This window comes from Dendrobates tinctorius, unplaced genomic scaffold, assembly GCF_039654945.1.
Source record: "Dendrobates tinctorius isolate UK_male_01 unplaced genomic scaffold, ASM3965494v1 ptg000046l, whole genome shotgun sequence".
Lineage (NCBI taxonomy): Eukaryota > Metazoa > Chordata > Amphibia > Anura > Dendrobatidae > Dendrobates > Dendrobates tinctorius.
The window spans coordinates 16561681-16587199 of record NW_027361714.1 but is presented as its reverse complement, the minus strand read 5'-3'; the positions used below and the strand labels follow the sequence as shown (position 1 = coordinate 16587199).

At 48.6% G+C, this 25519-nt stretch overlaps 1 protein-coding gene across 1 annotated transcript in view; it reads right to left on the bottom strand.

Moving 5' to 3' along the window:
* The window catches only part of HSF2 (heat shock transcription factor 2), a 99914-nt gene extending 97434 nt beyond the window's left edge, over window positions 1–2480 (bottom strand). The window contains exon 1 of the mRNA XM_073575736.1: window positions 2244–2480. Coding sequence (XP_073431837.1) covers window positions 2244–2336 — 93 coding nt within the window. The 5' untranslated portion in view covers window positions 2337–2480. The remainder of the gene's footprint in view (window positions 1–2243) is intronic.
* Between the last annotated feature and the right edge of the window lie 23039 nt (window positions 2481–25519).

Sequence of the window (25519 nt, the reverse complement as noted above, 5' to 3'; positions counted from 1 at the left end):
TGGTCCCTAAAAAAAGTTATGTAATTTTTATTAGAAAATTGAGAAATTGTTGGTCAACTTTTAACCCTTATAACGTCCTAACAAGAAAAACAATATATTTGAAAAATTGTGCTGATGTAAAATAGACATGTGGGAAATGACTATATGATTTAAGGGCACAAAAATTAAAAGTTTGAAAATTGCAAAATTATCTAAATTTTCACCAAATTTCTGCTTTTTTCATAAACGCAAGTCATATCGAAGAAATGTTACCACTAACATGAAGTACAATCTGTCACGAAAAAACAATGTCAGAATTAGTGGGATCTGTTGATGCGTTCCAGAGCTATAACCTCATAAAGTGACAGTGGTCAGAATTGTAAAAATTGCCCCGAACATTAAGTATCAAATTGGCTCCGTCACTAAGGGGTAAATGCTGGAAGAATCCAGAAAGGTTTTATTTACAACCTAACATCCAAAAAGGAGGCAAAAACCAGCAGCTGGGGGGAAAAGCTGTAAAACAAAGACTACAAGTTACTTTAATTTAAAAATTCACGTAGAAATGCTGCAGCATAAAATGCATCTTAAGGTACTGTCACACTAAGCGATATCGCTAGCAATATCGCTATAACTTGTGACGTTATAGCGATATTGCTAGCGATATCGCTGTGTCTGATACTTACATACGACCGGCTCCCCCGCTGGTTATCGCTGATCGCGCGAGAACGTTCAGGACCGCTTCTCGTCGTCAGCTTCCTGTGGAGAGACGAGCGTGGAGCCGGGCGGGAGGACGCAGGATCGCCTAGTGTGACAGGTAAGTAGCGACCCCCGTCGCTGGTAAGATCTGCCTGTGTGGCAGCTCACTAGCGACCACTTAGCGATGTACCAGCGATCCTGACCGCGTCATATCGCTGGTCGGGATCGCTGGTACATCGCTAAGTGTGACAGCACCTTTAGGAACTTCGCCTTAGGGCTCTTTCACGTGAAAAACTCCAAGTTTTAATTTTTTTTTTATCAGTTTTATTACAGGTTATTAATCAGATTGGTCAGTGACAGCTTGAGCCATAAGGCGATGTGCACTGTACTGTTTTCAGGGAGACTCTGCACAGAATACGCCTGGAAAAGCGCAGAAAAGTTGCAGCATAGAATGGACATCGCGCACAGCAGTCACCGATGTTCCTGTGCACATGTCGGGGCCACCCAAACAGTGACCGTTAGCATGTTCCAAAAATCGCTTTACACAAAAACAGCATCCCATGCAATCCTATGGGTTTCCGCAATGCTGTGCTAATGCTGCGGATTTTCCCGTGGCGGAATCGCATCGCGGAAAAGTCCACAGCATGCTCATTATTTTGCGGAATCATGGCGATCCCGCACCCATAGGACTGCATTGTTCCGCTTACTTCCCGCATGTGGCTGTGCCCACCATGCGAAAGGTAAGCAGAACATTTGCGGATGGTACCCACGGTCTGGAGGAGAGGAGACTGTCCAACAGGCTGTGGCTACCATATCCCTGTAAAAAATAGAATAAAAAATATTGTTATTCTCACCTTCCGCAACGTCATCAAAGGTCTCGCAAGGCATTACTGGGAACAGAAGCATCGCTGAGGCTTGCAATGGCTGCGCGGGACGCCGGAAGGTGAATATAACACCATTTTTTATTTATTTTATTACTTTTAGCATTCTATCTTTTACTACTGATGCTGCATAGGCGGCCTCAATAGTAAAAAGTTGGTCACACTTGTCAAACACTATGTTTGACGAGTGTGACCAACCTGTCAATCAGTTCTCCCAGCGATGCTACAGATCGCTTGGAAAACGTTAGCATTCTGCAAGCTAATTACACTTGTAAATCACTAGTTTTCCCAGGGGAAAATCGCGGGAATTTAAAATGCGATTTTCCCGCGGAATGGAATTCTCACGGTAACTTCCGCGAGAGTTCCGCTACGTGTGAACTTAGCCTAAGGGTTTGACATTCGCCCCCAACCTGAGAAGATGGGGGCTTCTGAAGGAAGGAGGGTGGCTGTGAGGCAGGACAGGGGGTCTCTCACTGGGCAGGGAGCCAGGGCCCTGTACTCGGCCACAGCTGCCATGGGAGCAGCCACATGGAGGAACAGTGAGGGCCCTCAGCCTCCCGCTGCATGCAGCCCTGGCGGGCAGGGAGCTGGGCGGCTTACTACGGACCGGGCCATACACGGGCCTGGACTAGGAGGTGCAACATGCCAGCCCCAGGCCGCTGCCACCCCCGCGCACAAGGCGACTACCTGGCTCCACGTTATGAACTCGTTGGTGTCGGCGTCCTCCACCAGCGTCCACAGCTTGCTCAGGAACGCCGGCACGTTGGAGTTCTGCTTCATTATCCCGATGTCCGGGCGAGAAGTAAACACGATGTCGGCCAGAGAATGAGTGAAGTAAAATAACGTTGTGCGCCTGCGCGAACTCTCAGCCTCCGCGACCCTCGGCCGCCAAGAAACCCGCCCATTTGTGATGACGCAACGACCTAACACTGAGGAGAAAGGCAGTCTGAGAGCTCCGCCTTGTACAACCAGCACAACCTCACGTGCAGGGACAGGTGGGGGGGAGGGCTCAGAGCGACTGCTGCAAGTGATTGGACAGCTGGAGATGTAGCAGGAGTGATGCTGGCCAATCAAATAGCTGGAATTTGGGGCGCTAAGCATCAGGGAAGCGGGCAGTTTAGCACAGTAGTGCGCATGTGCATGTTCGCTGTGTATGGATTGGTCACGGTGCCTTCTGCCCGGCTTCCGGCCTGCAGTGGCTAGTAGGCCTAGTTACATGGACTAAGACCAGGGTCCGGCCGTGTAACCCATCACTCCCAACTTTTGAAGCACTGAAAGAGGGACAGATGCACATTTTGGTCACACCCCTCTACGATTTCTTTCTCCCTGACAGGAGGAGTTGTCAGAGGGGCACTAATACTGCAGGGCCAGACCCAAATCCAGGACTGTCCATAGTATCTGGGACAGTTGTGACTAGGGATGAGACTCCCGGGTCCAGAGTGCAGGTCAGTGGTACCCAGCGGCTGAACGGGAGGATGCGAATCATCTGTGTGTCCTGCTCATCTCTAGTCGGGACCGGGGGATTTATTTTTTGTTCATTCACAATCATAGCAGCCAGAATGTCCTCACCTATATGTAGCTTCACTATACGACAGCCGGCTCTGGTGTCTGTAAGGCCGTGTTCACACATTGCAAAAATACTGTGTTTTGCTTTCTGCAGGATCCGCACCAAACTGCTCAATAACAAGCTTCTCCCCCTTATCTGGCGCTATTTTTGGTGCTGATGTGAAGCCACGTTTCTTATGTGCTGTTTATTAAGTCAGAATCAAAGCTATTCTGTACTATAAAGTATCTGCAGCTTTTCACATGCGAGAGAAAAAAAAAAAAACGCACAGTTCAGCAGCGTCTTAGTCGCAGAGCGGGCACCATTTTTGTTAAAGAATCCTTAATACAAAATTACTTTAAATGGGGTAAAGAAGGGGGGGGGATATAAATACACAGTAATATAGACACAAGAACAAAATAAACACAAAAAAGGCGAAATTTAAAGGGATGAAAGATATAGGCAAAATAAAGAGTGATGGATTAGAAAGGGGAAGGAAAATATGGCGAAAAACCGGATTACTTACCGGTAATACTCTTTTGTAGAGTCCACGACAGCACCCACTGAGAGAGGTGATCCGCCCCCGGAACAGGAAACCTACAGAGAGATAAATGGGGCGGTCCCCCTCGCTCCCTCAGTTCGTGTTACCGAGAACAACGGAGGAACCGCCATACATGTTTTAGTCAATTTGTTTGGGCGATTCATCTATCTTACCCCTATGTAGCTTTTTTTTTTTTTTTCATGTTTACTAAGTTTAATCACATATCTAACTTAACTCATAATCTCCACCACCAAGGAGACCCATGTGTGAAAAATTTATACGGGAGGGAAGTGCGCGGGTGCTGTCGTGGACTCTACAAAAGAGTATTACCGGTAAGTAATCCGGTTTTTCCTCTTCGCCACGACAGCACCCACTGAGAGATTTTCAGAGATAATCACTTGAGAGGGCACACCGTGTTAAGGACTGATCTACCAAAGGTTAGATCCTCGGTAGAGGACAAATCTAGTCTATAGTGACTATAGAAGGTAGATGGAGAAGACCAGGTTGCAGCCTTACATATTTGTTCAATTGGGACGTTTGCTCTCTCGGCCCAGGAGGATGATATGGCTCTAGTAGAGTGCGCCTTAATCCCCAGTGGAGGGTCTTCTCCTTTTGCCAAGTATGCCATTGTGATCGCATCTCTAATCCATCTGGATATCGTGCCTGATGTAACCGCAGACCCCTTCCTGTTGCCCTGGAAGGAGACAAAAAGAGACCTACTCTGCCTCCAGGGACTGGTCCTATCTAGGTAGGCTAGCACTACTCTTTTCACATCTAAAGTGTGATATTACACCTCGTCTTGTGTTGACGGGTTCTCATAGAAGGAAGGTAGGTATATCTCCTGAGATCTATGGAATTTCGTTGCCCGTTTTGGAAGGTAGGACGGGTTTGTCTTTAAAATCAGACTGTCTCGTGTTATTGACAGGAATGGAGGGTCTACTGACAGAGCGTGAAGGTCACTCACTCTTCTAGCCGATACTAAGGCTACTAGCGTGGCAGTTTTTAAAGTGAGGCACTTAATTGATGCTGTGTTTATGGGCTCAAATGGTGCCTGAGTGAAAGCATCCAAAACTAGAGTAAGGTTCCATGCTGGTAGCTGAGGAATATGCACCGGTTCCGAGCGTTGACAAGCCGAGATGAAACGGGTCACCCATCTATTCGCTGCCACGTTATAGTTAAATAGGGCTCCTAGGGCTGACACATGGACCTTTAGAGTGCTAACCGAGAGCCTTAATTCTCAGCCTCTCTGCAGAAATTCTAGAATGGCCGTAATAGGTATTTCACTGGCTAGTTTTGCTGGGTGAAAGGCCAGGAACTTTCTCCACACTCTAGCATATATTTTCGTTGTGGATTCTTTCCTACTTTGCAGCAGGGTATTGATTAGGTTCTTTGAGAAACCTTTCTGCCTTAGTAGCTCCCTTTCAAATTCCAGGCCGCTAGGTGCAGGGCTTTGGCCTGTGGATGGTAGCAGGGTCCCTGCGAGAGAAGATTCTGGTGCAGCGGCAGGATCCACGGGTCGGTTACTGACATGGCTCTCAGCCATGAAAACCACGGCCTCTTGGGCCAAAACGGGGCTATCAAGATGACCCTCGCCCTCTCCTGCCTTATCTTCCTGACTACTGTTGGTAGTAGAACCATTGGAGGGAAGGCATAGGCTAGCTGGAATGTCCAGGGTGCTTGGAGGGCATCTAGAATGTCCGGGTTGTCTGACCTGTAGAGTGAAGCAAACCTTCTTGCGCGCCTGTTGGCTCTGGTCGCGAATAGGTCTATCTCTGGTCTGCCCCATTCTGACGCTATCATTTCGAAGACGTGCCTGCTGAGGACCCACTCGCCCTGATATAGGGCTTGGCGACTGAGATAGTCTGCTCGGGAGTTGTCTACTCCTCTTATATGGAGTGCTGACAAGGAGAGAAGATGTACCTCGGCTATTTCCAGGATCTTTCCCGAGATAGACATCAGTGGCACTGACCGCGTGCCTCCTTGTCGGTTTATATAGGCCACTGCGGTGGTATTGTCTGTCTGGATTCTTACGTGGGCGCCCCTTAACTGCGGGAGAAAATGGGATATCGCATAGAAAATTGCTGTTAGCTCCTTTACATTAGAGGAGAACTCTATTTCATCATTACGCCACCAGTCTTGTACCAGGTGCTTCTCTAGGTGGGCCCCCCAACCTAAGGGGCTTGCATCCGTGGTGAGTATTTTGGAGGGAGTCACCCACCATTGCACCCCCTTCGATAAATTGGAAGGATTTAACCACCATCTTAGGGATTCAACCACCTCGGGCGATAGGGACATCTTCCCCTCTAACCGCCCCTGCAGTCTGTTTCCTTCAGAATAGCCCACTGTAGTTCTCTGGAGTGGAACTGGGCCCATTGCACCGCTGGAATGCATGATATCAAGGACCCCAGCAAGGACATACCCCGTCTTAATGATATTACCGGTTTTCCTGTAGTATTCCGTATCTTATTAATTCTGGATATCACTTTGGCGTGCGGCAGAAAACACTCCTCAGCCACGGAGTCTACTTGTAGGCCTAGAAACCTCTGACAGGTTACTGGTTCTAGCCTAGATTTCTCCCAGTTAATTAACCAGCCTAGTATTTTTAGGGATGAGATAATCTTAGTTATTCTGGCTTCGCACTGTGAAACAGACTTTCCTACTATGAGTAGGTCGTCCAAGTAAGGGATCACTACGGTGTCATTCAGCCTTACATACGACATCACCTCCAGCATCAATTTTGTAAATACCCGAGGAGCCATGGATAGCCCGAATGGCATTGCCGCAAACTGGAAATGCTGAATCCGACCTCTGAACCAGACTGCTACCCGCAGGAACCTCTGGTGCCCCCGATATATGGGGAGATGGTAATAGGCGTCCTTTAGGTCCAAGACTGCCATATAACACCTGGGGAACAAAAGTTTTATTGCAGACTTTATCGACTCCATCTTAAACGACCTCAGCTTTAAGAAGGTATTAAGCTTCTTTAAATTTATTATGGTCCTAAAAGAGCCATCTGGTTTTGGGACTAAAAATAGAGGAGAATAAAAGCCCATTCCTATTTCGTCCTCTGGGACCTCTACCAGGACCTGTTTAGTTAGTACTGCAACCTCCATCTCCAGTGCTTCCTGCTGTGTCCCGGACTTCATAGAAGTCAATAGGAAGGAGTTCGGTGGATGCCAAACAAATTCTAATTTTAGGCCTGATGACACAATATCTATGGCCCATGGGTTTGATGTCACCTTCTCCCATTGGCGGCTGAACTTCAATAGCCTGCCATCTACCGGTGTAATGGTTTTATTGGGATCTGTCTCCTCTGAAGGGACGTTTCCCGAATAGGTTGCCCCTTTGTTTGGGGTCTTTATTTCCCCAGCGGTCCTGGGGCCTAAAGTCCTTCTTTTTACCAAATGGCGGCTTCCTGTAGGCCCTCCTGTTGAACGGAACATACGGGTTAGGAAAACCCTTCTTCCTCTCCCCCGCTTTTGTCAAAATCTCATCCAGTTCCGTGCCAAACAGGTACTTACCCTGGCAGGGTATAGCACACAGTCTAGTTTTTGTTTGTGTGTCTCCTTTCCACCCCTTCAACCACAAGGCCCGCCTGCCAGCATTGGTCAGTCCTGCCACTCTAGCCGATAACCGGAGGGAGGCTGCGGAGGAGTCGGAGAGGAAAGCCGCTGCTCCCTTAATGAGGGGCATAGAGGAAAGGAGTCTGTTCCTAGCTACTCCATTCTTAATATTGTCCTCTAAGTCATTCAGCCACACCAACATTGATCTAGCCGTGCACGTGGCTGCTATTGCAGGCTTAAAGGCTGCCGTGCATGCTTCCCAGGATCTTTTAAGGAATGTATCGGTTTTACGATCCAAAGAATCAGCCAAAGTTCCCGAATCCTCTACCGGTAAGGAGGATCTACGAGAGGTAGAGGCCACTGCCGCATCCACCTTGGGGGCTCTCTACCAGGCTGTTAAGTCCTCATCGTCAAAGGGATACTTACGCTTTGACGTTAAGGGGAGGAAGGTTCTTTGACCTTGTTTCTCCCACTCCCTTTTCACTAGCTCTTTTACAGCTGGGACCACTGGGAATGCCCGGACCTTTCTACGGGAAATGCCGGCAAACATTATGTCTTGAGGGGTCTTGGGGTCCTTACTCTCTGGCAACCCCATGGTATTCCGGACAGACTTCACTAAATTACTGACACTGTCCGTGGGGAAGCACGTCTGGTCCTCGTCCTCTGAGGAAAGGTATTCCTGGGACTTATCGGAATCTAGATCCCCGGTTTCTGATGGCGAATTTGACGCCAGTGAGACTCTTCCTCTTGGCGAACACATTTCTCTCACAGAGGAGTGGCCCCCCAAACTACTGGTACCGCCTAAGGCCCGTAGCTCCTCTCTTATCATTGCCCGGATATCCTACTTTTTCCGTGAGGATTCCTCCTCCTGTAAGGCCTCCTCAATACAGGATTGGCATAATCTCTTAGGGTGACCGTCTGGGAGGGGCTGAGAACATAAGGCACACTCTCTATGTTTCGCCTTCTCCGTTCTTTTAGCCTAAAGGGGTATGGACCAGAAAAGAAGGCCATCAATTATTTATTCTGACTAAAAACACTCACCCGTGAGTCTCGTCAGTAACTACCGGCTGCGGTGTCCGCGATCCAGGCTGAGGCGAGGCATGGGACGATTTCTTCTCTTTGCGTTTTTTCTCTAAGGGCTCATCCTGCCTGGAAGGACCACTAGATTCCTTCCTGGAACTGCCACTTTTCCTGGTGCTATTGCTTCTCCTTGTAACGCTGCTCTGTCTACTGCCATGTGGGGATTCCACTGGCTGACCTAACGGGAGCGAAGCTGGGTCATCTAAGGACGACATGACTGCGCACTAGCGCTGTGTCTGTGGCTTCCTCTTAAAGCCTCGCTATAGCTGCTCCACTCTATTTTTTTTTGTCCACCATTTTTTTTCTTTTTTCTCTCACTGCGCATGCGCGGGCGCTGTCCCGCGGTCTCTGCCTGCTGTCCTGACCCCCGGAAGTCCTCTACCGCTTCCGGGTTGCCTCACCTGGGGAACGCTTGGTCGCACGGCCGGCGCTGCTCACCGCACATCTGCGCCCCGCCATCCACGGGGTCCTGGTCCATTACCCCTGCCGCAGGTACGATTCCCGGTGGCGCTGCTCAGCACAGCGCTCGAGCTCTTCTGCCTCGGGGGGGGGGCGTGCGGCCCAGTATGCCCATATGGCACTTTGTAATGCGCCTGCCCCCTCGGGGGGGGGTATAGCCATGTCCCTCTCCCCTAGTGAGCCTTGGCACCACTGTCACCTCCGGCCTCACCTGCATTACCAGCTGTGGGGGGGGGGGACATACACCTCTCCGCCCGATGCTGCCTCCAGTCCTGGGGCCCCTGCTGCTCATATTCTGCACGCAGGCGGCTACCAGACCAGGAATCCTCTTCTACGGGTTCCTATCCAGGAACAGGAAACCAAACTGAGGGAGCAAGGGGGACCGCCCCATTTATCTCTCTGTAGGTTTCCTGTTCCGGGGGCGGATCCCCTCTCAGTGGGTGCTGTCGTGGCGAAGAGGAAAAAAAATAAAAGGATAGAAGGAAAATTAAAAAGATTGGTATGTACAGGATGATCTGCAGGGGCTGGCTGGCACTTTTCAGCCTGGGGGCAATCACAAGGCAGTGGCCCTCGAGTTGCGGTGGCCCTCCTTTTCCCTGCTTATCTCTGGCCATTGCATTAAAGCAGCAGAGATAACAGGCTTTAAAAATAGGCTGGTACGTAGATATGGGAACAGTAAGGAGCTTGCTGCATAGATATGGGAACAGAACAGAGCTTACTCCAGATAAATGGGAGCAAAACCGAGCTTACTCCAGAGACATGGGAACAGAACGGAGCTTACTACAGAGACATGGGAGCACTACCGAGCTTGCTCCAGAGATATGGGAGCAGAACCGAGCTTACTCCAGAGATATGGGAGCAGAACCGAGCTTACTCCAGAGATATGGGAGCAGAACCGAGCTTACTCCAGAGATATGGGAGCAGAACCGAGCTTACTCCAGAGATATGGGAGCAGAACCGAGCTTACTCCAGAGATATGGGAGCAGAACCGAGCTTACGCCATAGATATGGGTGCAGAACAGAGCTTACTACAAAGATATGGGAGCAGAACAGAGCTTACTACAAAGATATGGTAGCAGAACAGCGTATACTCCAGAGATATGTGTTACGGTTCAGCAACACAGGACTAGGGTAGGAGGGAGGAAAACTGACCCTGCACTGCGACTAGGCTGATACCCTATGATGGAGTGGGCGACCCATTCCATGTGAATCGAGTCACCGATGATCCTAGGTTAATCTCAAGCGAAGACCTATAGATAGGGGGAAGGGGGTCCCTTAAAGATCTAAGGACTGGATACAAAAACGGGTCACCTCCTATTCCTAATAGAAAACAAAGAGAAGGCTAAAGAAACAAACTGAAAACAGAAACTAAGACTAGTAGAACCAAAGGTCCCAGAACTGCACTAAACACACAGAAGGCAAAGCAAGGCTCCAAGCCAGACTTCAAGCGCATTAACACTGTTGTCCAGCAAGGAATGGGAGACAGGTGCAGGTTAATAAAGGGTAATACAATCACCTGACCCAAGACAAACCCAGCACCAGGGGAAAAGACCAGCAGCCAGAACACTACAAGAAAATGTCAGTCACAAACTGAACAGATTCTAACAGTACCTCCCCTTTAACGAGGATCACCCGGATCCTCTAGGCCGACCCTTATTTGGAAATCTCCTGTGAAAAGCCTTAATTAATCTTGAGGCTGAGACGTCCACAGCTTTTACCCAGGAATTGTCCTCGGGACCAAAACACTTCCAGGACACGAGATACTGTAAGCCTCCTCTGTGCCACCTGGAATAAACAATGCATGAAATCTCAAACTCACAGTCCTCATTAATTGGAGGAGCAGACGGCATAGCCACCTTATCAGGCGTGTCATCTTTCTTCAGCAAAGATACATGAAAAACTGAATTAATTTTCCAGGAGGAAGGAATGTCCAATCTCACCGCTGCAGAGTTGACAATCTGAACCACTTTGAAGGGTCGTACAAACTTAGGCCCCAACTTTTTAGAAGGGATCTTTAAACGCAGATTCCTAGAGGACAACCAAACCATGTTACCAACAAACCTCGCCTCCCTTCTTGTCAAAATATTTCTTAGACCTCCTATTAGCCTGATTCAGATTATGGCGCACACTGGTCCAAACCCTCTCCAAATTTCCAGAAAAACTCTCCTCCTCAGGCACCGCTGCCCCAATCCTAGAAAAAGGACCGAAAAATGGACGCTTCCCACTACAACAAAAAAAAAAAAAAAGAACACCCATCCGAAGACAACGTATGATTATTGAGAGCAAACTCAGCTAATGGTAGATATTCCGACCACATCTCCTGATTGCTATAAAACATCTCAAAAACTGCTCAACGTCCTGGTTCTTCCTCTTGGTCTGTCCATTGGACTCCAGATGATAACCCGACGAAAATGACAAATGTACCTTAAGTCTGTCACAAAAGGCACGCCAAAATCGAGCCACAAACTGTGGTCCCCTATCGGAGACAATGTCTGTGGGGACACCATGGAGTCTGACAATCTCTTTCACAAATGCCCTGGCAAGTGTCTTAGCGCAGGGTAATTTATAGAACGGGACCAGATGACACATCTTACGAAACTGGTCTACCACAACCCAGATGACAGAAAAACCCTCAGAGACCGGCAGGTCGGTGATAAAATCCATTGCAAGATGTGTCCATGGGGAACTAGGAACCTCTAATGGGCACAGCAACCCTGCTGCTGGAGCATGAGAAGCCTTAGACCTAGCGCACACGGTACACTGATACACCCACTTGACGATTTCTCTTAGCCACCCCGGCCACCAGAAATTCCGACCGATCGAATTTCTAGTTTCGGCGATCCCTGGATGACCCGCCAAACAAAACTTATGACATTCCGTAAACAAAGCTCTCCTCAGGGCTTTAGGCACAAATAATTTCCCATACAGAGTGTTGGTTGGTGCTGCATCGTGGGCTTTAAGAAAGCCATTTTCCAACTCAGAACCTAAAGCTGCCACCACCACCACCCCTTTCTGCAGAATAGATTCCTCCTTTTCAGTATTAACCGCTGGGGAGAAACTTCGAGACAAAGCATCAACTTTAACATTCTTTGTCCCATGGGTATATGTCACAGAGAAATGGAACCGGGCAAAAAACAATGCCCACCTAGCTTGACGAGCATTCAAACGTTTAGCAGCATCTAGATAGATCAGATTCTTATGATCAGTAAAGACTTGTATAGGATATCTAGCACCCTCCAAAAAATGTCGCCAATGCTCAAACGCAAGCTTAATAGCCAGCACTTCTTGGTTCCCAACATCGTAGTTGAGCTCCGCCTCCGAAAATTTCTTAGAAAAGAATGCACAGGGATCTACCCCATCCTCTCCCTTCTGTGACAGAACAGCCCCCACGCCTACTGATGAGGCATCCACCTCTATCAGAAAGGGTTTTGTCTCGTGTGTCTGGATCAAAACAGGAGCAGAGCTAAACTTCTTAAGATGCTCAAAGGCCTTAACAGCCTCAGGGGACCATTGGACAGTATCGGCACCCTTCTTAGTCAGATCAGTAAGGAGTTTGGCGATAACAGAAAAATTCTTTATGAATTTTCTGTAATAATTAGAAAATCCCAAGAATCTCTGAATTGACTTCAAGCATTCAGGTCTAGGCTACTCCAATACCGCCTGAACCTTCACCGGGTCCATCTCAAACCCATCACTGGAAACAATGTACCCCAAAAAGCTAATTTTCTGTACCGCAAACTCGCATTTCTCCAGTTTAGCAAAGAGTGTGTTTTTTCTCAGAATCTGCAGAACCTTGCGGACTCTGCCAATGCGACTCCAGATCGGGCGAGTAGATCAAAATATCATCCAAATAAACGATAACACTCCTACCGATCAACGGCCTCAGAATGTCGATTAAATTTTGAAAGAACACCGGAGCATTTGTAAGGCAGACAGGCATTACTAGGCACTCAAAATGACCTTCTGGGGTATTAAAGGCTGCCTTCCATTCATCACCTTCTTTAACCCGCAGCAAATATATGCCCCACGGAGACCAAGCTTAGAGAACCACTTGGTTCCAACTAATTCAACAAATCGGGAATTAGCGGCTAGGGGTAAGGATTGCGTACAGTGATCTTGTTAATCTCCCTGAAATCCAAACACGGCCTAAGACCCCATCTTTCTTTTTGACAAAAAAGAATCCCACAGCCACAGGGGACTTGGAGGGTCTTATATGACCTGCAGCAAGACTAGTCTACAGGTATTCCTTTAAGGCCTCCCTCTCGGGGATCGTCAGATTAAATAAACAACTCTTAAGGAGAGTAGCACCTGGGACGAACTCAATAGCGCAATTGTAATCTGTATGCGGTGGTAGAGCTTGTGACTCAACTTCAGAAAATACTTCCCAGAATTCCTGAATGGCTTCAGATAGCTAATTTTTCACCACAGCAGCGATGTGTACATCACTACATTTCCCATAACACTCCTGACCCCAGGATCTTATAGTATTTGACGACCAGTCCAGTACAGGATTGTGCACTTTTAACCAGGGCAACCCCAGGATGACTGGAAAAGGCAATTTATCAAGTACAAACAAATCTAAAGATTCCTGGTGCTCCATATTCACAGCAAGTGGAAACCCGGTGACCTTTCGAGAAACGCACCCATGCTCTAGCAGAGTGTTATCAATCGCCACAACAGGAAAAGGGGATGACAAAAGGTACAGACTCAATCTTATACTTGTCTATAAATTGTTGATCGATCAAATTTAGTGCAGACCCACAGTCCACCATCACTTGAAAATCCATAGTATGAACATGACAGATAGAACTACCAGAAAAAGAAACTCCTGCAGACCGTAAAAATGCAATACGAACGGGAGGGTTACTCTGACCCGCCTTTTCTTTTTTTTTTTCCTTTTCCTGATTTATGCGACCTTCACATTGCTTGATAAAATGGCCAGTCTTACCACAATAAAAGCATAGCCCCTCAGAGAACCTTCTCTCCCTTTCCTGGGAACGAGAGGACATTGCGCCAAGTTGCATCGGTTCCCCATAGTCCATGGGGGGTCTCTTGAGAGACTGGACCCAGCAGAATTGAAGCCTTCTCTTCATTCTGCCTGTCTCTCAATCTTCTATCCACCCTGATGGCTAACTGCATTGCAGCCTCAGGTGTGGCAGGTGCAGGGTATGCAATGAGTAAGTCTTTATCCCTGTAATTCAGACCTGCTAAAAACTGACTTTTAAGTGCTGGATCATTCCAGCTGACTTCTGAAGACCATCGTCTGAACTGGGTACAATATCCCTCAGCGTCTCCAGAACCCTGTTTCAGCAGTCTGAGTTTAGCCTCGGCTGTGGCGACCTGATCCGGATCGTCATATATTAACCCCATAGCAGAAAAAAACGTTTCTACTGACACCAAACAAGGGTCATCTGGACACAATGAAAATGCCCAAACTTGCGGCTCCTCTCGCAATAAGGACATAATAATCCCCACACGCTGTAATTCAGTCCCTGAAGACCTGGGTCTAAGCCGAAAAAGTAAACATGCATTGTTGAACGAAAACGATTCCTGCCGTTTACCAGAAAAACATTCAGGAAAACTCACCTTAGGCTCTTCAGGGCGGACCCCTGGGCAATTACTCACGTGCTGTTGTAAGCTGGAAACTTCCTACATTAACCGTTTGCAGGCGTTGAGCGAGAAACGCTGTTCATATTGCTGAAATCCGGGAGGGTTTATTTGGGTTTTTTTATGCTTTCTCGGGCTAGACAAACTGTTACGGTCCTGCAGCACAGGACTAGGGTAGGAGGGAGGAAAACGGACCATGCACTGCGACTAGGCTGATACCCTATGATGGAGTGGGCGACCCATTCCTTGTGAATAGACCCACCGACGATCATAGGTTAATCTCAAGTGAAGACCTATAGATAGGGAGAAGGGGGTCCCTGAAATATCTAAGGACTGGGTACAAAAACGGATCACTTCCTAATAGAAAATGAAGAGAAGGCTGCAGAAACAAACTGAAAATAAAAACGAAGACTAGCAGAACCAGAGGTCCCAGAACTGCACTAATTAAACACACAGAAGGCAAAGCAAGGCTCCAAGCCAGACTTCAAGCGCATTAACACTGTTGTCCAGCAAGGAATAGGAGACAGGTGCAGGTTAATAAAGGGTGATACAATCATCTGACCCAAGACAAACCCAGCACCAGGGGAAAAAGACCAGCAGCTTGAACACTACAAGAAAATGGCGGATAGTCACAAACTGAACAGATTCTAACAATATGGGAGCAGAACAGAGCTTACTACAGAGATACGAGCGCAAAACCGAGCTTACTACAGCGGTATGGGAGCAGAACCGAGCTTACTACAAAGATAAGGGAGCAGAACCGAGCTTACTACAGAGATCTGGAGTAGAACTGAGCTTACTCCAGAAATACGGGAGCAGAACAGAGCTTACTATAGAGATATGGGGGATATATATACAACCCCTGGCAAAAATTATGGAATCACCGGCCTTGGAGAATGTTTATTCAGTTGTTTAATTTTGTAGAAAAAAAAAGCAGATCACAGACATGGCACAAAACTAAAGTCAATTCAAATGGCAACTTTCTGGCTTTAAGAAACTCTAAAAGAAATCAAGAACAAAAAATGTGGTAGTCAGTAATAGTTACTTTTTCAAACCAAACATAGGGGAAAAATTATGGAATCCCTCAATTCTGAGGGATAAAAAATATGGTATCACCCTGTACATCTTCATTCCAAAAACTAGCACCTGCATCAAATTAGATCTGCTCGTTAGTCTGCATCTAAAAAGGAGTGAGCACACCTTGGAGAGCTGTTGCACCAAGTGGACTGACATGAATCATGGCTCCAACACAAGAGATGTCAATTGAAACAAAGTAGAGGATTATTAAACTCTTAAAAGAGGATAAATCATCACACAATATTGCAAAAGATGTTGGTTGTTCACAGTCAGCTATGTCTAAAATCTGGACCAAATGCAAACAACATGGGAAGATTGTTAAAGGCAAACATACTGGTAGACCAAGGAAGACATCAAAGCTCCAACACTGGAAACTTAAAGCAATATGTCTCCAAAACAGGAAATGCACAACAAAACAAATGAGGAACGAATGGGAGGAAACTGGAGTCAACGTCTGTGACCGAACTGTAAGAAACCCCCTAAAGGAAATGGGATATACATACAGAAAAGCTAAACAAAAGCCATCATTAACACCTAAACAGAAAAAAACAAGGTTACAATGGGCTAAGGAAAAGCAATCGTGGACGGTGGATGTCTGGATAAAAGTCATATTCAGTGATGAATTGCGAATCTGCATTGGCAAGGTGATGAAGTTGGAACTTTTGTTTGGTGCCGTTCCAATGAGATTTATAGAGATGACTGCCTGAAGAGAACATGCCAATTTCCACAGTCACTGATGATATGGGGCTGCATGTCAGGTAAAGTCACTGGGGAGATGGCTGTCATTACATCTTCAATAAATGTACAAGTTTTTTCTACAAAGTTAAACAACTGAATGAACATCCTCCAAGGCCGGTGATTCATAATTTTTGCCAGGGGTTGTAGTATATATAGTGCAATGGCCCCAGTTCCCACCATAAATATAGTATGATGGACCCAGTTCTCCCCACATCTATTATGATGTCCCCAATTCTCCCCACATATCTATTATGATGGTCCCAGTTCTCCCCACATATCTATTATGATGACCCAAGTTCTCCTCACATATATATATATAGTATGATGGCCCCCGTTTTCCCCATATGCATAGTGTGACGGCCCCAGTTCTCCCCATATAAATAATATGCCGGACCCAGTTCTCCCCATATATATAGTATTATAGCCCCAGTTCTCACATATATATAAGTAGGATGGCCCAAGTTCTCCATATTAAAAATAATGAAGTTTATACTCCCCTCATCCTGATTGCCGGCACTGCAGCCTCCATTTTCTTTTCCGGTCTGCAGAGCGGCATGAGACAATGTCATCATGTCGCCTGCGTGAGCACACTGAAGTCTCAGGAAGCAGGGCTTCCACTAGGAATTTCAGGGCCCCATATTGGCAAAAATTTCGAGTTCCCTTGAAACTCCACCCAGGTTCCACACCAGCTATGCCTCCACACCACCTCCGCCCACTCTTGGAAAAACGCAACTTCATGAACACATCCTCACCGATCAGATATTAACAGTTCCCATCAAACACCAGATCACATTCATAACCAGCAGCTTTTGTTCTGGCCAAAATAATTTTTAAGCTGATACCACGACACGGTAGACTCTTTCGGCCGGGCCCTACTCTACTCTATTAAAAATAAATATATATTTATGTATTTTTCTTTAAGGGAATGTGTCACATTTACTATTTGTGAGGATCCAAAAGGGTGAACCCAACATGACCTGCAAGTTTGGAGGCATGTCCCCAGTGCAAGATTCGTCTTCTGTTCTCTGAAACGAAAGTCTTACCTGGAGGTAGAGAAGACAGACTGATGGGTGCCACTGTGATGAGCTTGGAAGGGTCCATGATGTGCGTGGGCTCCTCCTCTATCGCTGGCAAGAAAGGATCTGGACAATGCGTCAGCCTTACTACTCGGACGGAAGTGAAGTTCAAAATCGAAACGGGCGAAGAATAGGGACCAGCGAGCTTGCCGAGGATTAAGCCTCTGTGCCGATCGGATGTATGCCAAATTTTTATGGTCCGTATAGATCTTAAAAGGATGTACGGCTCCCTTCAATAAATACCTCCACTCCTCTAATGCCACTTTGATGGCTAATAGCTCCCTGTCGCCAATGGAGTAGTTCCTTTCTAAGGTAGAGAATGACTTAGAAAAAGCCGCAGGTGACAAGCAGACCAGAAGAAGACCTCTGGGAAAGTACTGCTCCAGATCCGATGGCTGAAGCATCCACCTCCAAAATAAAAGGTTTGTTGGCCTCCGGGCGATGGAGGACGGGAGGAGAGGCGAAGGCTTGTTTCAGGGTAAGGAAGGCGTTTTCGGCCTCCGCGGACCAAAGGTGGGGGTTGGCCCCCTTGCGAACCAAAGCAGAGATGGGACCAGTCAATGGAGAAAAGTGAGAAATGAACTGCCGGTAGCTTTCTGAGAACCCGAAAAATCGCTGAATTGCCTTGACTCCATGAGGACGCGGCCTTTTGAGCACAGCAGACACCTTCTCCAGATCCATGCATAATCGAGTCAGAAATGATGTACCCAGGAATGGGAGAGACGTCTGGTCAAAGGCGCACTTCTCGAGCTTAGCATACAGGCGATTCTCCCTCAGGCGCAGCAAAACCTGACGGACGTTCCTTCTATGGGTAGACAGATCGGGAGAAAAGATGAGGATATCGTCCAGGTACACCACAACACAAGAGTACAGGAGATCTCGGAAAATATCGTTCACGAATTCCTGGAATACTGCGGGAGCAAGGCACAAGCCGAATGGCATGACTAAATATTCATAATGACCGTCCCTGGTGTTAAAAGCTGTCTTCCACTCGTCTCCGGGGCAAATACGGAAGAGATTGTAGGCCCCACGGATATCTAGTTGGGAGAAGATTCGTGCTCCCCGCAGCCGATCAAACCGCTCCAGAATGAGCGGTTGCGGGTACTTGTTCTTGATAGTGATATTATTGAGACCCCGGTAGTCAATGCAGGGGACGAAGGGATCCGTCTTTTTTCTTGACAAAGAAGAAACCTGCGCCTGCGGGTGAAGAGGACTTCCTGATAAAGCCTCTGGCCAGATTTTCCTGGACGTAGTCAGTCATGGCTTGAGACTCGAGAGGATTCAAGGGGTAAATTTGGCCCCGGGGCGGAGTAGCGCTCGGAACGAGATCGATTGGGCAGTCAGACGATGCGGGGGGCAGACTCTCTGCCTCTTTCTTGTTGAACACGTCCGTGAAGGACCAGTAGGCCGAGGGCAAGTCTGCAGGCATAGTAGAAGGCCGAGAAGATCCGACTGGCGGTACTGGAAGCAGGCACCTAGACTGGCAGGTTTGACACAAATGCAGGATGTCACCAGATCGCCAATCGAGGACAGGTTCGTGAATCCTTAACCAAGGAAGACCCAAGAGGAGCGTATGGGATAATGAGGGCAATACAAAGAAGGCTATCTTCTCCCGATGCAGGGCTCTGATCTGTAGCTCCACCTCCTCGGTGACCAGGGTGACGGTCTCCCGCACGGGGGGGCGCTGTCGACCGTCACTAACCGCTGAGGAGTCTCCAAGAACCTGACAGGAATTTGAAACCTTTTGACCACCACAAGCTGGATGAAGTTCCCCGCTGCTCCAGACTCTATATAGGCCATCTCAGAGAATCGGCTGGACCATAGCTTCAGTAAAACGGAGAGGGTCAAGTGTAGAGAGGTATCACTAACACCTAGGGAGGCCTCTCTGACCTGTCCTAGGCGGAGGCGGTTCCCGGCCTCACCGGACAGGAGCGCAGAAGATGGGAGGAGCTGCCACATTATAGGCAGAGACCCTGGTCGAGTCTCTCTTGGCGCTGCTCTGCCGGTTTGAGACGATCCACCTGCATGGGTTCCGATACCGAGGTGGCAGAGGTGGAGGCGAATCGTGAGCAGGGAGGACTGCGTGTCGCTGGAGATAAACGGGGAAGTCTTCTCACCCTGGCGCCCTCGCGGGAGCACTCCTGGAAGCGTAAGTCAATGCGAATCGCCAGAGAAATGAGATCATCCAAGCACGTTGGTGTGTCACGACTAGGGATGAGCTTTCCGATATTGAAATATCGGAAATTGGCCCGATATTTGCGATATCGGAATTCAGATTCCGATATTTTTTTCACATCGGAAATTGGAAATTCCATAATCCTTCAGCCTCTGAGCACTACGTGGAGCCAATCAGGAGCTGAAGAATTGCTGACAACATTGTTTAACTCCCCAAAGCTTGGTAGGAGGTGTCCAAACTTGCTAGCTAGGGGCTGCGCTGCAATTGGATGGTGTGATCACGCAGTATAAAAGGCTGCGCCTGCCATTTTAGCCTCACTCTACTGTGAAAGCAGATAGGGAGAGATCCCGGATATAATAGCGATAGAAATTGTTTTTCAGCGACTGTAGCAGCCCCTGTGTGTTACAGAAGCAGTCTTTTTCCTCACTGACCCAGCTCAGTTTCATTTTTTGTGCTGTGCAGGCTCTCTGAGGTGCTTAGTGAGACAGTGCAGCGCATTCAATGCAGCTGCTGCAGCTCCTCTTGCTGCAGCACTGTGTGGTGTGTGTCACTGCCTTTTCTTTTCATCCTTTAAATCTCCTTCCCCTATTTTTTCCTAAAAGTGTTGCTTCACCATCCAGTACATTTTGGTGAACGCTATATAGGGATTTTTCAGTGAAGGGTTCCCCCCCGAACCTCCCCCAATCCCTTACCCCCATTTATCCCTCAATTTTTCTGGTGCGCTTTGCAGTTTAGTCACGTCTGCTGCGCAGACAGCTTGTGTGCTTTTTTGTGACGAGTGCAGCACCCACTAGGTCAGTCTTTGTAGTCACATCAGACTGCAGGACCCCCAGTGCGGCCTGTTCTATCGTGCACCCCAAAATTTTTCACCAGTAAATTCACTCTCAGTGCCCCTATAAGTGTTACTTTACCTCACAGCATCTATTGAGGTTAAAGTTAAACACTATATAGGGATTGTACTGTGAGGGCCCAAACAACCTCTGAGGCTGGTGCCACACAGGACCTGGCCCAGTCCCAGAGAATCCTTTTTTTTTGTATCGCAGCAGTGTCATTTACTGCGCTGTGATATCCGACCATAACGTGTACACCAACACCACAAACACACGTTACTCTTTGTGTAGGCCACAGTAGATTCAAATAAAGTGTAGCAGACACACCATCATACAGTGCCATTAGTGTTTCTTATACCTGTTTGTAGTCCTACAGGAATAAGCACACTAATTCCTAATTACTTTCTTGCCGTTCTGAATCCATCGATAGAGTTGAAGAAGGCAGGGAGTAAGGGACGTCCCTGCGGCGGCCGCGGAAGAGGTGCATCAGCAGCTAGAAATGGTGCACATCCAGAGCAAGCAGCAGGCCCAAGTCACTCAGCACCTACTTTCACCCGGCAGCAGTCATTTATGCGCAGCTTGTTAGAAGCGCAGGGCCATAGACTGATAAGAGAGGATCAAGTAGAAACTGTTGTTGGTTGGATGACAGCTGAGGCATCCACCTCAATGAGCGCAGCATCCTTCCAGGACCTCTCCACCACATCGGGTCAGGCCACTGAAGGGCAGCACCCATCTGCTTCTTCACCGCCCATTAAATTGCCCAGACATTCAGAGGGCCAGGAGCCAACCTTAATCCTCTTCTCAGAATCTGTTGGCTTGGAATTTGTGTGCCAGCCAGACAGCAATCCTGCAGCTGAAGAGGTAGTGTGCACAGATGCGTAACCACTGTGTGCGTCTGAGGAAGAAGTGGAGGGTTGGCCAGTGCCCACAGTAACTAGACCCCAGTCAGCAGATGATGAAACTCAGCTGCCAGTTTCTGCTGACGAAAGTGTATTGGATGACGAGGTCCTTGACCTATCATGGCATGCTGAGGGGAAGCAAGCAAGTGGGGATAGCTTAGAGGAAGAGCTTGCAGGTGTGGCGCAGCGTGGTCATCCACGTGGGAGAGGAAGAGGGAAAAATTGGTTGTCGGCTCCTTCAACTTCAGCACCCGTTAGGAGCAGGGCTCTTTTAAAGAGCACAAGGGGTGCGACCAAGAGTTGTGGTGCATGGGCCTTTTTCAACCAAGTTGCAGATGACATTACAGTAGTCAGATGCAAGCTTTGTCGACAAACTGTGCGGAGAGGGAAGAACGTCAGCAACCTTAATACCACCAATATGTTGACGCATGTCAGGAAGAGGCACCCTGTGGAGTGGCAGCATCACACCCAAGATGATTCGCCACCTGCAGCTGGTCCCCCACCTTCTACCTCTTCAGCCACAGCGGCCACCTCTTCCTCCAGCTCGCAAACAGCTGCTCCCGCTTCCTCGCCAGAATGCCAGGGTGCATCTGCAGGCAGTGTTGTACGGCGGCACACTGTCTGTACTTCGTCAGCATCCCAATCGCTGGCATCCTCACACTCCCAATCCAGTGTGCAGCCATCTATCACACAGGTGTGGGAGAAAAGGCACCCGTACTCGGCAAACCACCCACGAGCACAGGGCATGAATTCTCGCATTGCCAAACTGCATGCAGTGGAAATGCTACCAGTCTATCGATATTTTGGGGTTTGCAATCCCACAATACAGCATTCCCAGCCACTTCTACTTCAGCAGGCAAGCCGTCCCTGCCCTGCAACAGCATGTGGAGCGTAAAATTAAGCTTGCGCTACAAAATGCAGTTAGTAGCAAGGTCCACCTGACCACCGACGCGTGGACCAGTCAGCATGGCCAGGGACGCTACATCTGGAACTGAAGTAGACAGTGCAAGAGCGCAGGTCCTGCCATCTCCAGTGATTGCAGGCCTCTCCTCCGTACAAATTGACTCCTCCTCATACTCCTCGTCAGACTCGCCTGCACCCAGACGTACCACAACAACCAATTTCAGTACTGCATCGGCCAAACATCAACAGGCCGTGTTGAAATTGGTTTATCTGGGTGATGTTAGCCACACCGCAACCGAGCTGTGGAACACGCTCAAGGAGCAGAGCGACATGTGGCTTGCGCCGCTCAACCTCCAGCCAGGTATGGTGGTGTGTGACAACGGCCGAAACCTGGTCGCGGCTCTGGGCCTAAGTGGTCTGACTCACATTCCATGCCTTGCCCATGTCCTAAACTTGGTGGTGCAGAGTTTCCTTAACTATCCTGACCTTGAGGAGCTGCTGCAAAAAGTCAGATACGAGTGCTCTCATTTGCGGCGTTCAAGCATGGCTGCATCGTGCCTTTCAGCCATACAGCGCAGATTGGGCATCATTGTTGACCTCCCCACCAGGTGGAATTCGACTTTGCATATGCTGCGGAGGTTGTGTGAGCAGCAACCTGCAATTATGGAGTTGCAGCTGCATCAGGCACAAAGTAGGCGACACACATCTCAGCAGGCAGGACATAGCAAATGAGGAGGATGAGGAGGACTATGAGGATGAGCCAGAGGAGGAAAGTACACAGCGCTCTACTAGTAGTCACCAGATAGAGCGTTGATGGGGTGATGCAGAGTAGCCAGAGCACATTCTTCCAGCTGGTGACAGTGATGCATGGCCAGATGGCAGCCTTCAGCACGAGTGACTTCATGCTGCAGTGTCTGAGAAACGACCCATGCATGGCTCGTATTCTCCACACAAATGACTATTGGGTGGCCACCCTCTTAGATCCACGTTACCGGGACAGCCTTCAAAGCCTAATTACACCGTTGAACCAGGCGCGTAAAATGCAGGAGTACCAAGACGCACTGGTTAATTCACTCATGTACTCTTTTCCACCGCATAGCAGTGATGCACGTGCACTAGCAGGCACCTCAGTGCGTCCTGGGCCAAGCGGAATCCGTTCGGAAGCCGGTAGCAGAAGCAGTACATCTACTACTGACAGGTTCAGTATACCCAACCTGTTCCAACGGTTTCTGAACCCGCAAACAGTTCGGGCACCATCAGCACAGACAGTGCAACGCACTAGGAGGCAATGTTACCGTGACATGGTGGCACAATACCTCTCCACCCCTGTCAGTGTGCTTCAGGATGGATCTGCCCCCTTCTAGTTTTGGGTTTCCAAGTTGGATACATGGCCTGAGCTTAGCCAGCATGCCTTGGAGGCCCTGGCTTTTCCTGGTGCCAGTGTGATTTCTGAACGCGTCTTTAGTGCAGCTGGCAATGTACCAACAGACCAACATACCAGACTATCGGCTGCAAATGTGGACTGGCTTACATTCGTAAAAATGAACCAGGCCTGGATTTCTGGTGACTTTTGCTGCCCTGGGCCAGAGTAGACAGGTTACATGTATGGTTAGTAGCAGTACGCATGCTCTGTCATGTGCCTATGTTGCACACAGCGTCATCTGTTATGCCCATGCTCTGGCCTCTGCTACCAACATCTAGCACCTGGTTCTGTGACTGACTCTTTCACCTCATACTGTTTTCCATGGGCTCTAGTACCGCCAGCTAGTGCCCATTTCCGTGACTGATTTCACAGCATGCCGTGTTTCTGGGCTCTAGTACCGCCAGCTAGTGCCCATTTCTGTGACTGCCACTTTCACAGCATGCCGTGTTTCTGGGCTCAAGTACCGCCAGCAAGTGCCCATTTCCGTGACTGCTGATTTCACAGCATGCCGTGTTTCTGGGCTCTAGTACCGCCAGCTAGTGCCCATTTCTGTGACTGCCACTTTCACAGCATGCCGTGTTTCTGGGCTCAAGTACCACCAGCAAGTGCCCATTTCCGTGACTGCTGATTTCACAGCATGATGTGTTTCTGGGCTTTAGTACCACCAGTTGTACCTCGTTAGACCAAAGTGGAAAAAAAGGACAACAGATGCCAAACACCTATAGGCAGAAGCACAAGAGGCGGTATCCAGCCACGCCGGCTGTTTCCTGGCAGTGAAGTGCGGACATAGGTGCCTCCCCTGAGGGGTAAACAGAGTTCCAGCATCGCCAGCTGGTTCTTGGGAGTGCCCAAGAGCACGGGTACCTCCTGCTCCAAACCGTGTTTCGACAACGCTCGCCGTTACACAGCTGTGTCTGCCGCACTGTTCCACTCCCCCGCCGTACATCATTCCGGCTCAGTTTGCTGTTATCCGTGGTGTCGGCAGTGTAGGAGCCCCTTATGTGGACTCCGGGACCTGGCGCTCAAAGCTGGTCTCGACAGTGCCAGTAGGCCCTGGTCCTCCCCTGCTGCGACTGCGGAGTAAAGAAGACTGTGTCCAGGTTGCGGGGGCAAATGTGGCTCTTGCACCTTCTGCCGAGAAGACATTACTCCGGTAGAAGACCCAAGACAGGAAGACAGATGCAGAAGACCCAAGACAAGAAGACAGATGGAGATGTCCCAGGACTCCTGTCTTTTTGCTCTTGAACTTGCATCTTTGTGGGGGGGTTTTGGGCTTCTCGGCAGTGATTTTGGCTTATGTCACTACTACATTGTGGTATCCAGGCTACAGTAATGTCAGCTGTTGCCCAGTACAGCCACTGGCACTTTTACCTTCTGCTGCTTATCTGGGTTCCAGTAACATCAGCTGGTTCTCAGTAGAGTCAATGGCTTAGGTCCCTCCTTTGTGGTATCCGAGTTCCAGTAACGTCTGCTGGTCCTTGGTAGTGCATTCTGGCACAGGTACCTCCTGCTTACTTAACGGGCTCCGGTAACATCAGCTGGTGCCCGTTCGTTCTATTGGCTCTTATGCCGATTTCTGCTGCCTATACGGGTTCCAGACTCACCAGCTGGTTCTCTCAAGTTCCTGTGCCTACTGTTACTTCTGCGTATTTCCTCTGGGTTTGGGACATTCTGCGACCAGCCAATAGCAGAATAACCATAGACGGCGGTTTAGGAAGCAGTAGGAGCAGATGTACATGAACCAAAGGCAGAATTACTGAATAACAGTAATATAATCAGCAGAAGACGACTAAGCATGGTTTAAAGGGAGTGTATCCGTTCCTCCACGTGGTGTTCCTGCAAACTCCGTGCAAAGCAAGGTGAGCTGAACGCGGACACATGTCAAAGGGCATATTGACACCACCACCAGCAGTTTTAATTTAATAATGTAAAATCACTAACCCTAACTATCCCTAACCACTAACCCTACTAACCTTAAGCATAACCCTAACTAACCCTAACCCTACTAACCATAAACCCTAACCCTACTCCAACTAATCCTAACCCAA